Source organism: Tachypleus tridentatus, chromosome 2 (genome assembly GCF_004210375.1).
Source record: "Tachypleus tridentatus isolate NWPU-2018 chromosome 2, ASM421037v1, whole genome shotgun sequence".
Taxonomy (NCBI): domain Eukaryota; kingdom Metazoa; phylum Arthropoda; class Merostomata; order Xiphosura; family Limulidae; genus Tachypleus; species Tachypleus tridentatus.
The window spans coordinates 106227835-106245292 of record NC_134826.1 but is presented as its reverse complement, the minus strand read 5'-3'; the positions used below and the strand labels follow the sequence as shown (position 1 = coordinate 106245292).

At 30.5% G+C, this 17458-nt stretch overlaps 1 protein-coding gene across 5 annotated transcripts in view; it reads right to left on the bottom strand.

Annotated features, from left to right (window-relative positions):
* Nucleotides 1–511: 511 nt before the first annotated feature.
* LOC143244779 (RING-type E3 ubiquitin-protein ligase PPIL2) overlaps nt 512–17458 on the bottom strand; it is a 58603-nt gene continuing 41656 nt past the window's right edge. For 4 of the 5 annotated variants that reach the window (XM_076490084.1, XM_076490085.1, XM_076490086.1 and 1 more), the window contains 9 exons: nt 16821–16921; nt 16399–16519; nt 14750–14946; nt 14085–14236; nt 13580–13636; nt 13311–13380; nt 3433–3495; nt 2952–3097; nt 512–1523 (listed from right to left, as the gene is read on the bottom strand). In XM_076490084.1, coding sequence (XP_076346199.1) covers nt 1439–1523; nt 2952–3097; nt 3433–3495; nt 13311–13380; nt 13580–13636; nt 14085–14236; nt 14750–14946; nt 16399–16519; nt 16821–16921 — 992 coding nt within the window. In that variant the 3' untranslated portion in view covers nt 512–1438. The remainder of the gene's footprint in view (nt 1524–2951; nt 3098–3432; nt 3496–13310; nt 13381–13579; nt 13637–14084; nt 14237–14749; nt 14947–16398; nt 16520–16820; nt 16922–17458) is intronic. The other variant, XR_013025317.1, reaches the window with a different exon arrangement.

The following is a 17458-nucleotide window of genomic DNA, read 5'->3' as shown; positions in this document are numbered from 1 at the left end:
TTAGAGCTGGTTTTAGAGACTTGGATGGATTCAGTCTTGTAAAAGTTATAACATTATCTGAATGAGGTGTTTTATATACAGTACCAGTCCACATTGACATAGGTGGGGAGTGTCATAAGACAAATATCACCAAGGGCAATTAAATAAGGTAAAAAAGACTGGAGCAAAAAATCAGAACAATGCTTATATGGGCAAAGGAAGAAACCTTGGCACTCAAGTAATAGCTGTAAGTGTGAGAGGATACAATGTCAACTATCAGTCAAATCTACATGTTTCAATAAGCAGTAGCTAGTAACATGGACACTATTGTTAAGGAAAATGTCATTGTTTTGGGGTACACCTTTCAATAAATAAAGTGAGTGCTAAAAAGGAGGTCTGATGATGTTTGCTTGAAGAGGCTGCATTTTTATCTAGTTTCTAAGGAACAACAATAAAATTCACAATTTTTCTCAATTTACTGGGTTACACATATGTTCTTAGAAAATGAGAACAAAGGATTCCACAACTGTTATAGCATGCTAATTGAGTTTATTTCTACATCTGGTTACATTAGGATTTTATTAAAAAGTTCAATGTGAGACTGCTTGAATGGACATAGCTTCTTTGGAGAGATTTGAAACACCAAACTGTTGCATGTTGTTTCAAATTTCCAATGGTTCTATAACGCCTCCTCTATGGATAGCTACTTTAAGTACACTGGCATTATAAAAATTATTAAAAATTAAATTAGTGACAGCATATCAAACGAAAATACCTTAATTTCTCTGAACAAAGAAGATAACAATATTATATCTGTATATTTGGGTGTTTTGTTGTCTCTAAGTCATATTATTACAGTTCAGATTTAATCTCCTGGTGACACTAATGATGACATTTCCCTGGCAAAGGATTTTATGAACTACAGCTAAAAGTATAGTGTGTGGTAGGAGCATTGAGAAACAATCTTCATATAGAAAAGTGGATTTTAGACATGTCTAATACATAATTTAATTTGAGTAACAAAGGATCATTGTAACTGAAATAAAACTAAGAAAAATGATTACTTTCTAAAGACTGTACTACTTTTGATGTAATGGTTGAAAAAAAGCATCTTGTATTGCCATTGACCCAATTTTGTTTCTTAAACTTCCATAATACCATATGTTTAGTTCTTTGTCAGCACTTTCTTTCCTATGCAACTACAAGTCAGTAAGCTTAGTTTTCTTATAGTAAGGCTACATCTGGCTATCTGCTCTGTCCAACAAGGGTAATCAAACCCCTGATTATTGCATTGAAATTCGAAGACTAACCACTGTCCTTAGGAATAACATGAAGTGAATATAAAGATCACAACAGCTGATGTAGAATCTTATGATCAAGAAGTATTCATATTTCTTGAGGCTTCAACTATAATTATGTTAGAATTATCTTTGTTAACAGATATTTGGCTATACATTGATCACCATGAGCTAAAATCCCCAAAGCCTTCAGTCACAGCTTTCTTTTTCTTCTTTAGTGATGGAGTAGGCACATCTGTTTCTTTGCTGTGAAATTCAAACCATTGAATTATATACTGTTCAATCTACATTTTTAAAATAAGGTGAAATTTTCAATAACCTTTTGTGATAATAACGTGTATATCTAAAAAATCTAACTTTCTGATATTTCAAAAAGGATTATAAAAACAAGTATTTGGTGAACTATCTCCCTGTTTATAATATTATAACAGAAATTGTGTTTTGCTTTTTAACATTAGGGTTGTGAAAAAACAACAACAAACTGGCTATGTATGTAGTTACTTTATAAGCCTTTTATTTCTAACTGTGTAAATCTTTAATTATTTTTAACCTATCAATCTTAAAATGACTTGAGTGGGTGAGTGGGAGTTAAACTTTAACTTGGCATGGAAGAAGTCTTTAGAAAGACTAGTCAATACCAAAATATAGGGTAATTTAAGTGCTTTAAACCTTTAAGTTACTAAATCTCAATACTGTAACTCTCAAGATTAATGTTTAATTGAAGATGCACAGCCAAAACTTATTACAAAAATACAGTTTTGCTGATTTATTCCAAACATTTCTGACTACCCTTTCTCTCTGCTTCAAAACATTCAATAGCCAGGGGAAAAATACCACACATTCTAAATTCTCCACAGGTTTGGGAATTTAAGGATAACCATCGGCTTTGAGTTGTTTTGACAAATCAATGCGTTTATGTTTATTGTGCACTTTTAAAGGTTTCCTAAAAATTCTGCATTAAATTAATTTATTTTGCAAAAATAATAAAAAGAGTGATGCCGAGAGAAAGAAAGCTGTTAGAAAATCTTTTTGGTTGTGCAAGAGACTGTATGAAGGAATGTTGGTCCTATTCCTCAAAGCAATGAAAGGGAAAATCAAAAGTAATTTTTATGTTTATGTTTATTGTGCACTTTTAAAGGTTTCCTAAAAATTCTGCATTTAATTAATTTATTTTGCAGAAATAATAAAAAGAGTGATGCAGAGAGAAAGAAAGCTGTTAGAAAATCTTTTTGGTTGTGCAAGAGACTGTATGAATGAATGTTGGTCCTATTCCTCAAAGCAATGAAAGGGAAAATCAAAAGTAATTTAAAGGTTTCCTAAAAATTCTGCATTTAATTAATTTATTTTGCAGAAATAATAAAAAGAGTGATGCAGAGAAAAAGAAAACTGTTAGAAAATCTTTTTGGTTGTGCAAGAGACTGTATGAAGGAATGTTGGTCCTATTCCTCAAAGCAATGAAAGGGAAAATCAAAAGTAATTTTTTCTCCCCCCCCCCCCTAAAGGCTAAGCATCTACTTTGAATCGATGGTTTCCTATATTTACAACTAGATTCTGGGCACAGTTAACAAAAGATAAAATATCAGTAATTACAGGTGTAGCATAAAATTTCAAAATTAAACTTTAGTATAAAAATAATTAGAAGTATTCTAGCAGATGGTAATATTTTATACTTGCCTATTTTCTAAATCTAAGTACTTCCCAACACCTTTTCTGAAAACCTTCAATTTGATACTTTTCTCTTCAGTTGTTTGTTTATTTAAAGCCATGGATTTTTTCTCTTCCTCTTTTTTCTCATATTCTTCTGCTCTTTCCTTAGCTAACTATGATCATTCAATTTACAATTCAATGTGTTATTGGTTTGAATTGTTTTTCAAAATTAATGTAACACATCTGGAAAGGTTTTTGTAGACATGTTAAAAAGAAAGATATTAGTCACTAGAATTTAGCAATTAACTAGGTTAATTGCATGAGAATAATAAACTATCCAGTAAATTAAATATTGTCATTATTTTTATGTTAAGCACAACATGTTATCAAAACCTGATGTTTTTAGCCATCTAATGCAAGAATAATCAGTCAGCAAACTTTAATAATGGACCAACTATATTGTATACCACTACAATAGTGCAACAGTAAACTTCTGACTGCCTCTTACCTGTTCATCAACTTCTTCATAAGGGTTAACAAAGACAGTAGTCTTCAGAATCTTGATGTCTTCCTTTGTTATAAAAATAAAACAAAAAAATGAAGTCTTACATTTATCCACTGTTTTGATTCACTTTATCAGAATCCTGAGTTACTTATGGTAAAATGAAGCTACCTACATAGATACAACTAAAAAAAATTAACACAGTAAGTAATGTACCAGATATATATTAGTAGTTGAACCAGGAATACTCTATTTCATGAAACTTGTAATTATTATTTCTTTACAGTAAGAAAAACGTTTTTTAATCACAGGTGAAATCATTCTTAAGTACAAGTTTTACCAGTAAAATCAACAGTAAACAATCTAACAATATATTTAGATTTTAGTAATGATAATGGTTACTTAAATGTGTACAGCAAAAAATAGTGAATAAATGTGAATATGTTATGCAAAATATTTCCGTAAGATTAGGAATGTTTGGAGAAATAAACAGACATGTACCTGGGTATTTATTAAGCATGAGATTGTTTGATTGGTTGGCATTTTATGGTGCAAAGCAACTAGACTACTTGTGTCAAACAACTAATAAAAAAAAATTTGAAAGTAAAGTAAAATTATTATAATTTGTAAAAAGGAATCACATTAAAACAAAACAATGTCCAATTTTAATTAAAAAAATAAATATCGATAAAACAGTAAATGGCCCTTAAAAAACTAAAAACATTTGTTTGGTGGACAGTGTCACTATCACCAATGACACTGTCCAGCATCATGGGTAAATCTTGGGACAAAACATGTCTAAAATGGTGCTGTTGTTGAGAGTCATAAGGATGGCAGGACATTAAAATGTGGACTACTGTGACCTGAGTGTCACACAGACCACATATTGGTGCATTAGCCCCAGATAAAAGAAAAAGATGAGTTAAAAACTGTAGTCTAGTTAAGACAATTTTTTCTTTCCGATCCTTACAGAAACAAGATGACCAAAGTGCAATAGAGGGTTTTATCTGGAAAAGCTTACTTTCACATTGCTCGCTTACGTTGACTGCCAACTGGCATGGGGCTGAGCCTTGAATACCGGACCATAGTCCACATACCTACAGAACAGGCACAGCAGTGATAGCACAAGAGCAGACAGACTTATCTGCAGTGTCAGCAAACTTGTTCCCGTGAATACCAACATGGCCTGGTATCCAGAAGAACCGGATAGAAGTAGATGTTAATGAGAAATGGGCCAGTCAGCTTTGAATATTGACAAGAACAGGGTGAGAACTAATATGAAGCAATTCCAGGGCCAGTAGAGAACCGATTCATTATGAATCATACAATTATAGTACTGTGTAGCTTCAATGTCATCCACGGCAAGAGAAAAGGCATACAGTTCAGCAGTGCACAACCTCCAAACCACAAAAACCATGACAGAGCCCACAAAGTTACCCACACTGGGTGGGTGAGAGGGGGTTGAAAATGAGGTACAGGTGTTGAAGAGGTTGAAGATTGCTGCTCAGAATCTTCAAGATGTGGTCATTTACCTATGGACTGTTTTTTTTTACTATTTTATTTTGATTTTTATTCAGGGAATCTATAATAAAAAAGAATATTTCTGTGCCCACTGACTCCATCCACCAAAGAGCCCTATGAGAGAACCCACTATTATGCCAAACAAGGACACTGCAGCAATGCCAGTGTTTCGTGAGCACTGTACCTAAATACCAGCATCAGATACGATGTCCACAACACCCGTTAATTGAAAACGTCCAACACTGGTACTTGGCTGATTCTAGCCCAAGTGGACCAGCTGATTGACTGGGGAGGACACATCAAGGCTGTCTGTCTACAGGAATTCAAGGCCAAAATGGTATGTTAGAGTTGGACCCCTCAACAATCAGGATCCTCTCCTCCCCTTCACTAGTCACCACTCATGGTAAACATGTGTGTAGATATTTAGATCCTAGGAGGTAAACTGAAAGAATAGAACCTTCTCTAGGAGGTCCCCTCACTATGTACAGAAATCCACACTGAGGGGAAGATTGTTTGATTTTATTAACAAGTCTTCAGTGATTCAAGCTTTAGTATTATGACATCCTATTCATGGACTTATGAAGGAGTTTTTGTTCTTTAAATCTTATTTTCAGGTTATGTTCTGTTTCAGCAATGTAAAAGGTTGGGCAACTGTTATGCTTTGTGTTGCAAGTGCTTCCTGGTGATGTGGGTTAATAATATAATTTTTTAAAAATGTTTATTTTACGTGCTCACCTTTTCCAAATTTCTGATGGAGATATGATATCTTCTATACATGGGATAAAGCAAATCATTAGGTTTCTTTTGTTTTATGGAAAGTTTTTGAGTTTGTGTTAAACTTCTCTTGACTGTATTGTTTAAAGCTAGTAATAGTTTCTGTTACCAAAACATTGAAATGTGTAACTTCTTCATCTGTGTTTTCTGTGGTACACAGTGTATACTAAATTTCAGAGTAGCTATTTTTTGGTGGATTACATGATTAGGAAATCAGTTTATGTAATTTCTGCTGTGTATGTTTTTTCCATTAATATTAATATGGAAGCCTTGAGGAATTTGTATGATGTTAACATTTCAAAAATTAATAAGTCGTTTTTGTAAACTGTGAATTGTATGTTTTTATGCAAGTTGTTTATATACTGAAGGAATTTTGTTAGCTCACCTTGACAAATAAGGCTGCAAAAAAAAAGTCACCTACTTATCAAAACCAAATTATAGGCTAATATGGCATGATGCTTTATGTGATGCAAGAAAAGGGTGGCTAAAGTGCCTAATAATAAATTTCCCTTAGCAAGTCTATGTAAATGATGCAAAGATGCATTTCTGTATTGAGAGCAAATAAACGTTGCTATTTGTAATAGTTCAGTTAAGTAATCTTGTTTATATGATGATTCTCTGTTTAAAGTCTTGGGAAATAATTTCTGCAGGAGTTTGGAGAAATAAATTTACAAGATAAAAGCTAGACATAATGATGCTATTGTCTAAATGATGTGAAGTGTGTTTAATTGGGTTCTTATTTTGAAAACAAAGTTCAAAAATCCAGTTAAAATATCTACTAAGATTGTATTTTGAAGAGTTACAAGAAGACATAAATTGGTGTGAGATTATTTTATCTTGTTTGTATTTTTAGTGTTCTTTGTTGGTTTGTATGCAAAAATTATAAAGTATAAAAATGATATATTTTGTAAATGTTTCAGCACAGAACCAGTCTGTAGGACTGATCTCAAACATTTTGTGCTTGTTATAGTTTTCATGCTATAACTTTTAAATTAGTAATTGTGTGTTCACAAAAATTGGCAGGTTATCAGTAAACATTACAGGATTTTCTTACACAGAATATAAATTTTTTTAAAGTCATATTTTTCTCATGTTGCCTGTCCAACATGAAAAATGATTTTTATTTTAAGATTAAAAGTACTTTTATGCATCAAAAAATTTTAAAATTTCACATAACAGATAAAATAACAGATAAAAAAATAGTTTTTTTAAATATTTGATAATTACCTGAAGATTATAAGGATTTTTTATTATAAAGGTTTTTTACATTTATTTTTTATTATGTTGACCTTTTAGTCATGCCTGTCTAACATCACAGAAAATAAAATGATGCAGTACATGTGCACTCAGATCATCATATCCAATAATATAAAACTGACCTGTCTTGTCTGGGCTTTAGTGGACTAGTATTTTATAAAATATAGTCATTCATGATGACGAGAAACCCACTTGAAGTAAAAATGCATCTCAAGACAGCTGGTATGGGAATTAAAACTTTTATTGAAATAAAATAGAGAACAATGTTTCAACCTTCTTAGGTCATCTTCAGGTTAACAGAGAGTTTGCAACTGACCATTGCTGGGAACATACCTTAGGGACCAGAGTGTAAACATGTTGGAGACTGGAATAAACTTGTAACAAAAAAACACAACATTCCAGTAAACACCAGGTACAAAACTTAAGTCCATACTATGTAAAAACTACACTGAGAAATTCAACACCAACATAATTTATAAAATACAATGCAACAACCACCTTGACTTCTATATTGGAGAAACAAGTAGAAAAATGGAAACCAGATTCAAAGAACATAAAAAACATCTTCACATATTTTTGAACACTACAAATCAAATAAACACAACGTAATGATAGAAAATACCCAGATACTAAGTAAGGAAATAAATATAAACAAATGCAAAATTAAAGAAGCCTTACTTATACAACAATTAAAACCAAAATAAAGGAATGCCTTTATACCTATATTAATTAATAACCTAACATCTAACTGTAACACTACCTACACTCTCATAAACGTTTATACTCTTGTACCTAAGACATGTGCAAACTCTCTCTTTGTTAACTTGAAGATAACCTAAGGAGGTCGTAATGTTATTCTCTACTTTACTTTAATAAAAGTTATAATTCCTACACCAGCTGTCTTGAGATACAAAATACAGTCATATTTCAGTTATAATACATTATATACATATATATATTATTAGTATTTACAATAAAATTCTTACATATTTTTTTAAAACACGGAACAGTAAATAAAGAAATATAGCAAACAATTATATCTTCTGGTTACGAACTTTGCACTTGTTGCTGTAGGTTGAAAAGCCCTATAAAATTTTTTTACATGGAGAATGTGAAGTGAAATAAGTTTTTATAGGTTTTATAAATATACTTGAAATAACCAAAAAATAACAAATTACTATACTGATACTACAGAATTCCACTACAATTTCAAGCAGACTAAATACTCAACTTGTCTACTTGAAGTCTTGTATAGAAAGAACATACTGATGTCATAATACTTGACAATGGCTGAGAAAGCCACTAGGGGGACATATTAAGCTTTTAATTGGTTATTCATTTGTCACAGACAAAAGTAATTGTATATGAGGAAGTGTTTCCAAAAATGGAAAAATGTGGGTGGGGCTATAATATTTGATTCAGTACATGAGTGATATCTCAGAAAATAAAGATAGGAGGTTATTACTTTATATTCTATCTTGTCAGTATCAATAATTTGAGTTCCTAATTTATCTGAAACTACTGACTTTGTAATTGGACATCACAAGTATCTAATTTGAATTAGTGCTGCATTCAATATACCATATAATACACAAAAATTATTGTTTAGGTGTGTTGTTTTTAATAGCTGCTTTTACAATAAGAATTTAAATAATGTATAATTCTAAAATTTGCATTATAACCTACAATTTGATACTAAACATACTGACATAAATTCATAAAATAATAGTTCAATAAAATTTTGAACACAAGTCAACAAACAATGATATGGCTTTTAACCAGTGATCTGTGTGTAAAGTGTTAATATTTTGAGTAGTTTGCTCAATTTTTTCTTGTATGGTAAGTTAAGGTCAATATTTGATTAAGTAAATTTATATGTATCATTTATTTACCATTATGATTTGGTTATTAAAATTGTGATAGTTTCCTTTATTGGCTCTTTGGATGACATGGTTTCTAAGATGTTTTAAGCCTTTTCTTTCTGTTTAGTATTTTTGAAGATTTTTTTAATATAACTGCTTTTGGTTTAATAGGAAAATTTTCTCATCAAGTTATTATTCTTTGAAATGTTAAATATTTCCAGTAATTTTTCACTGTCCTGTAATGAATTAGATGGGGATTCTTCTTGTGGTCTTGGGCTTATGACTGGTTGCTGTTAATTGGATTTGCAACTTGATTCCATTATTCCTTTCCTGCAAAAGTCTTCAGAGCTAGATTTTAAATCTCTCTCTGAGATGGTGGGAGGAGTTACTGCATAGTTAAAACCTTTATACTAATAAAATCAAACAGCCTCATAATTATAACCAATACCCAGAAGCACCTCTTGTATGTCTGATTGTTATTTCTCCAGATATTCCTGGTATCTTATGTAAGTATTTTGTATAACATGTTCCACATTTTCATATTTATTTACTTTGTGTTTTCTATTCACCCATAAATGGTGTCAATTCAGATGGATTAATATACACATGCATAAGTAACCACATTTATTCTAAAAATTTAAATATATTGTGAGATTGGGGAATAATGATTCAAGTACTAAAGACTTCTTTACCACTAAAACTCGAGTACTTTAGAATGATCGTATTCCCTCTCACTGTAGAAGATGTAACTCATAATAAAATACTTATAATCAGTAAGCAAACTCACAATGAAACTATTAGTTCAAACTATAGCAGCAACTGAGTTTTTGTTTCAGAATTTCATGTTGTCAGAAACACATGTTGGTTCAAAACTCTTAATATGAAATGATAAAAACCATACAATCTGAGGACTTTTGAAAAGTCGTAGGGTTTTAATTGTTTTATGTTTGTATAATTTTATGTTTTTGTGCCTAACATCCATTTAGCCTTAGATCACTACATTTATAGATCTAACCTAATTTCTCACTTCCAAGAAGGCCCACCTTGAATAAAGCACTAAAATTGTAAATAGTTTCAAATCTGTAAAGAAGAGAGAAATTATGTACACATTTAATCTCCTTCAACCAAAGTTATAATATACTTTCCACATCATGAATTCTACAAAATCAGTTAATTCACACTGAAAGAATTTGTCTTTGCTATGGCAAGATAGGAAAGAAAAGATTTATTTCATTACAAAATACAACTGAAACTGAATAACATGGTTTTATATTCAACTTGTTTAAAAAAATGGAAAAAAGTTGAAACCAAACTTCTAACATTAAAACTGAGCATTCTGTTCAACATACAAAAGAAATCAACATTACCATATAAAAAGCACAAATAAAACTTAAAACAGACTATAAAGGAAACACAGAGAACTGACATTCGTCCATAGCAACCTTGCATGTTTCAACTATAACTTACTTTCACCATTAATATAGAAAAGAACATACTTTAAAGGATTAACTATCAAAAGAAATTGACAGAAAACTAGAAAAACTTTGCCTATCAGCACATTCTAAAGAAACAAGATGGTACAAAGAACAATATGATCAACCTTGCAAATTTAACTCAGTAAACCACAGCCCTAAATAAAGGTCTTAACTATGCTGTTATTCCTCTCAACAGCACTTAAGACCTCTGCAGGAAAGAAATAATGATATCAAATTACAAATACAATGAACAGCAACTAATCCTAAGTCAAAGATTACCAGAATAATCCACACATAGTTCATCTTAGTACAACAAAGAATCATGAGAAATATTCAACCTTCCAAAACACAAGACCATTTTAATGAGCAATTTCCTTCCCAAAAGCAGATAAAAAGAAACAAAATCTGACCATTAGCAGAAAGAAAAATCCCAAAACATTTTAGAAAGAATGAAGATTTTGTCATCCAAAGAGCTGATAAAGAAAACTATATCGGGATTTTACCAACCTAACAATATGATTCCTTAAAGGTAAATAAATTATATTTTTAAATTCAAGAAATGAAATACTGACCTTACCTTAACATACAACAAACAACTGAGCAAAATATTCAAAATGTTACGAAAAAAATATTTTCAAACTTTACGATTTTTTGCACACAAACCATCAAAAGAATATCAAAAATCTATGGTTTACTGAAAGTTCTTAAAAACCAAGCATTACACTAAATTTTGCATTCTCATAACTCCTCAAACTAGAACTTTCGTAAATACTTTAACTGGATTTTTTAACCTTATCTTCCCAAAATCTTCATACATTAATGTCATTATGTCTAACTCTGATGTTGCAAACATATTCCCCCAAACTGCCTGTCATGACACAGTACAACTCAGAGCAGAAATTAGAATTTAGTTCACAAGACTCTAAAAAAGAAAATAAACATAACACAAAATGCACCTAACTGAACTTACAGTTAACAGCATTTATTTTCTTTCAGTACAGAGATTCATACTTCAGCTAAGTACACTTCCAATGATAAATCCATTATCAGGCACTTTGACCACTCTTTTCTTGCATCACATAGAAAAACATGCTATAGTCACTTCCTTACAAAGCCTGCATTTTGGCTTAAATATGTAGGTCATTGCCTTAGGGAGCAATTTTGGAGGGGATGATCTGAGGGATAACTCCTCAGAAAATGTAAATCTTCGAGATTGAATGTTGTTACACTTAACTATAAATACTGCATAAACACAATATAATGCATTGAATTAGGAGAAGCAAGTTGTACCTATACATGCCATGACAAAATAGACAGGCCTTACCATTTCCTATGGCTACATAAATGATGTTTTTTGTGGATTTACTTGTCAAGATGAACAAAAAACTTTTCAACATGCAAAAAACCTATACAAAAACACAATTTAAAATGGAAATAACTATTTGGTACATGTTTTACAAGAACCTCTCAAGACATCTCCACTACCATTCATGGAAAACAAAACAAAACAGTAGAAAATACATAAACTACTTTTGTAGTCATGTAATCCACTAGAAGCTAGATACTAAAAAGCTTCTAAGTTTAGCATACAATATATGCACCACAGAAAACACAGGTGGTGAAGTTACACACTTAACTCAATGGTTTGAAAACATATACCAATTTTATACTAAAGTAGTTGTGGAAACTATTAATGAATTTGAAAAAATAGACATGAAACACTTAAAAAATTTAAAAATTTTAATTAGTGTACATGTTTGAGAAACTTGGAAAAGGCTAACACATATATACAACATAATGCCCAGATTCAGAATGAAAATTAAACACAAGAAATTCATTTAACAGTCTTACATAGGTAAAGATAAGGTTAAGTGTATGAACATACAAAGTTTGTTTGTTTTTTAAACAGAATGTCACAGTACTTAAACATCAACCTAATATTCATAGAAGAAAAATCAGAAAAAGCCTTAGTAACAAATCAAACAAATACCCAATATATATATGTATGTATTTGACCTTTATTTCCCCAGATGTTCCTAATCATATACAAATATTTTGCATAACATTCCACATTTATTTATTTTGTTTGTCTATCTGTTTATTCACAAATAACCTGTCAATTCATGTGAACTTATGTCCATAAGTAACCACTATTATTCCTAAAACTTATATACATTGTTAGGTTGCTAAATGTTAACTTAAATATTTTTTTCAACTATTAAAACTTGTAAACTTAAAAATGGTTGTGCCAGTGAATGAAAAGCTACACCTCTTTTAAAATTACAAGTTTTTGCTGTAAAAGCTGTAACTTGCAATACAGTGACACCTATAATCAGTAAGCAAATATATAACAGAACAAGTTGAAATAATTATAATACACTGATTCATCACTATGATACCATCATTCTCATCTCACGAGATTTTTCCTAAAATTATAAACTAGGCTAGCACAGTAATTGTATATATTCAGATATTACACATTTAAGTAATAATGTTATAAAAATTAATATTGAAGTTTAATATAGCTTAATAACAAAACATGCAAACATCAGTATTTTGCTACTTACTCTGTTGACAATTCTGATTTTCTTTAGTGGCTAGTTCAACTTTATGAAATATTTTATGCTAGGTGTGTGTGTGTGTGTGTGTGTAAAACAAAGTATTATGTAAAGTGTCTTGGATGCAAAACCTTGAATTCTGAGAGTAACATAAACACAGATTCGAGATTTCTGGTTTGTTGAACTTCAAACAACTTTCACAAGTACACATAAATCTAACAAAAATCAGTGTTTATTAGCTCCTCACTGTCAAGAAAACATGTTTAGTGTGCTATACTTAATATTAGATTATTGTAAGTATGTTACCAATCATATATTTGATGCTTAAACACTCAACAACTACTAATAAATAAGTAAATCTTATCTCCTTAGAAAAGTTTAAAGCTATTGCTTAGTTTAAAGTCCAAAAACTCAATCTAAAAAGAAAAGAGGCTTACAATAGGCTTATCCTTGTCATCTGTTTCAATTCTTTCGATGTTATTTAGTGTATCAAGACCACCCACAACCCTTGAGAAAAAGAAAGAACACTGGTAAAATTTAGCTCAGCATTTTTTTTTTTTTTATTTTATTTTAAGATATACAATTGGTAAACTTTTAATTTCCCCAGGCAGAATTCAAAAATCAAAGTTTCAAGCATTTCATTTAGCTTTGTATATAAAAGACAATGTGATTGTTAGTAAAATATGATAATGTTAAATAAACTTACCTTCCAAAGATAGTGTGCTTTCCATCTAAATGTTGACAGGAACGAAATGTGATGAAGCTGTAAAAATATCATTTTATCTTAAGTTAAATCTAAATTTGTTAAATAATGGAAACTCAAAACATTTTCGTGGCTATTACGAAAATAACTGTAAATGAATAGTTATAGTAAAGACATCAAAGTCCACCTTCCAAAATTCATGTTTTACAATTTAAAAAAATATTAATAGTAGTCTGTTTACAATTTTCTTATTTTTACTAACACGTCATGAAAATCACCCAAATCTCATCAATAGCTGGATTGTAATCTAGAAGATTTTTAATTTTGTATTGACTATTCTTAAATTCAATATTTCTAAACATATTCTAGAGAATGCAATTTTTCTAATCTCAAGTAATAGAAAACTTATCTTGTCAAATTAAAAAAAATAATAATAGTAAAATACACGTAATATCTATTAATTTATGAAAGATATCTTTGAACAAACTAATAAATGAAAGTCACTTACAACTGTGATTTGTTAGTATCTTTTCCAGAATTAGCCATGCTGAGTATCCCACGCCCCTGGTGAGAGAGATTAGGTCTGAATTCATCCTTGAAAGATTGCCCCCAAATTGACTTCCCACCTTTTCCAGTACCTGTTGGGTCACCTCCTTGGATCTGAAAGAATAACAGAAAAAAAAAAATTAAGTTAATAAATTACATTTGACAGCAGTTCAAGTTAAATGTCTTCCTGGCAATGCCACCAAATTATAGAGTGGGAATTGAGGTTCTGAAAGTATCAACAATTAGCTAAAAAAGTAGTACCAAAAAATTTAAGACTTGAAGTTATGTAAAAACTAAACAGTAGTTGACCTAAATAATTTGATGAGGTAGAATTTTAGGAGTGAAAAAAATTACATTTCACAAACATTTCTCCAGGGACTTGTATATATATATGCTCAATTGTATGAGAAAAAATAGAGGTTAATATACATGGGCACAACTAGTTTTCTAGTATAACATTTCTCAATCTTTCTGATAATCAGGTACAAACTTATTCAATCCCAAACTGTTGCAGAACCCTAAGTTGCAAATATACAGTTTTTTTTGTGTTTGCAAAATCCCAAGCCCTGGCCAGATGATTATGAAACACGGTTCTATAGAATTTCAAGATAAAAATGTGTAGCTTACCATAAAGTTACGAATTGAGCGGTGAAAAATGGTGTCATTATAATAGTTGTTCTGGCACAACTTGATGAAGTTTTCACAGGTTTTTGGTGTAAGATCACAATGCAACTCTAGGTTCAAGGGGCCACAGTTGGTCAATAGTTGCACATACCCTTTCTTCTTTACTCTGGTGTACCGGACAACATCATCTTCAAGAATGGCTGAAGTAGAAATATGAACTTAGCAAAATAAATCAGTAAGTTAAATATTGTTCAGGAGATGATACAAATTACAATCTTTTCTTAGAGGGTTTTTATCCAGGATTGTTTTACAACTACAGTACACATCCATCCTCAATATTAATGGCTTTTTTCTTCCTCCTGCATTTTAAATGATCCAGTGTGAACATTATATTCTATTACTGCTCACACAAAACAAGTAATTATAGTTAACACCCACACTGATGTACAGTGGTTATCTTGTCCAATTTCACGTTATTATGATAAAGTTAACTGATGCTTACAAAAAAAAAAAAACATTGTTTTTAAATCATAATTTTCTCAACTTTATAAATATATGAAACAAGATTTCATAAAATATAAACAAAAGAAAATGACAGAAATGTCAATTCTTTTAATCCATTAAATCCTTTTAATCCTTTCTCTTCCATTTGACAGAAATTATGAAAATTGCTTTTAAAAAGATAATAAACAGTGAGATATTATAAAAACATTTTATTAAAAATGAAGATTTTCTGCTGTTTTTACATATTTTACCAGCAGGGAGAGAACTAAAAATATAATGTTAACAACAAAGTAAATCATAAAATTCTGATAAGACATAATTTTCGAAAACACTGTTACTATACATGTAGTTTGCCAATTCTAGATTTTACAATAGTTGTGAAAAAAAGCTATGATTATAAGTACAAGTCTATTTCAAGAATAACTTTTAAAAGAATGCTAGAATAAGGTACGAGTTAAGTAACTACACTTAGTTTATTTGAATAATTCCTTTTACCAAAGTACCAAAAATAAGATTTGAGTTGAACAACTACACACCAGCCTAATGAAGAACTCCAAGAATAAGGAATTAATACAAAGTTAGAAATTATGAAACTATTTTATAATACATTTGACATTTGAAAGTACAACAAATATAACCAAGTTATGATACAACAAAGAATGTTCATTGAAAGGAAAATATGTTCAACAAACAAAACCCAAAAAAAACATATACAAGCATTTGATGTTATGCATGGAAATCTTATCATGTAAAACAAGCTATATGACTAAACTCAATGCCATATAGTTGGTTCTAAAACTGTGGAAGTAAAATCAAGATTTGGTTTGTTTTTATTTTTCACAAAACTAAGAAAGAGATATCTACATTAGTTATCCTTATTTAGCATTTAGCATGTAGCCAACACCACCCATCACCAACTTTTGGGCTACTTCTTTTACCAATGGGTGAAATCAAGACTGTATAAAACAAACTATTTGACTAAACTCACCAAATTCATGTGTAGTTGGGTCCTAAAGTTGTGGAACCAAAACCATGTAAAACATAAAATATCTAAACAAAGCCATCAGATTTATGTTGTATAACCAATTCAAAAGTTGTGGAAGCAAAACCAAAACCATGTAAAACATGGACCATCTAAACAAACCCACCAGATTCAAGCTTGGTAGTTGGTTCACACACTGTGGAAGTAAAACCAGCAGCAACAGCACCAGTAGAAAAATGTGCTGCATTAAACTTATCAGATACAATCTTTGCTTTTTCTTTTTTTTCCTGCAAATACACAAAAAAGTTAACCATTTAAAAAAACAGCAAACACCAATATATAACTGGTCTTTAAATTAATTTTTCATTTTAAATTCTGTGAAACTACGTGGAGAATAAATGAAAAAAAAAAAAAAACTGATAAACCGCAAAAGAAATTCAACTAATAAATGCATACTGAGTATAAAATGAACAGAATAAATACAGCTTGAAACTACAATGTATTGGTTTTATAGATATAACAAGAGTTTCAATGTATTATTTAATAATTAAGAGGAGTTCATCATAATCAAAGTAGACAGGAACTTACTGGAGGTTTGTACTCCTTATTTAGTTCATCTAGAATGTTCTTAGCTGTTGAACCAATGGCTTTCAAAGTGTATGTCCCACTGGCCTTGGCTTTTTCTTCCTCTGTCAAAATGATATTGTAATTTCACATCAGATGCAAAACTTCCAAGCTAAAATTATCTTGTCACAAGAAAGTGTTTTAAAATATATAATATGTAAACTAAAATGACAAGTTTGGTATAATTTCCCAAGAGATTAAGACTGAGAAAAGCAGACTATTGGCAAAGAAATTATTCTTATGAACTTGTTAACTTAGTTACAAATTTTACAAGTTATCTATGTGACCTTGATTTAAGTTGTCACTGAACACAGAAAAAAACTGTTTCAAATACCCTTACAAGAACAGGTAAAAATACTTCAGAAGTCCCACTATTATTATTATGCAACAAGGATACAGGCTTATATCTCAAAATGAACCACAGAACAAGATTTCTACATGGCCATTCTTAGGTTGTGGCCTCAAGAATGTTTTTAAATAATTAAATATTTATCTGTTGGCATGATAAATACACACACAGTTGAAGTACAGTTTCAACTTTATAATATCTCTTGGGGTCACATAATTTGTAGTTCCCTGTAAACATAACTTCAAGTTACTAA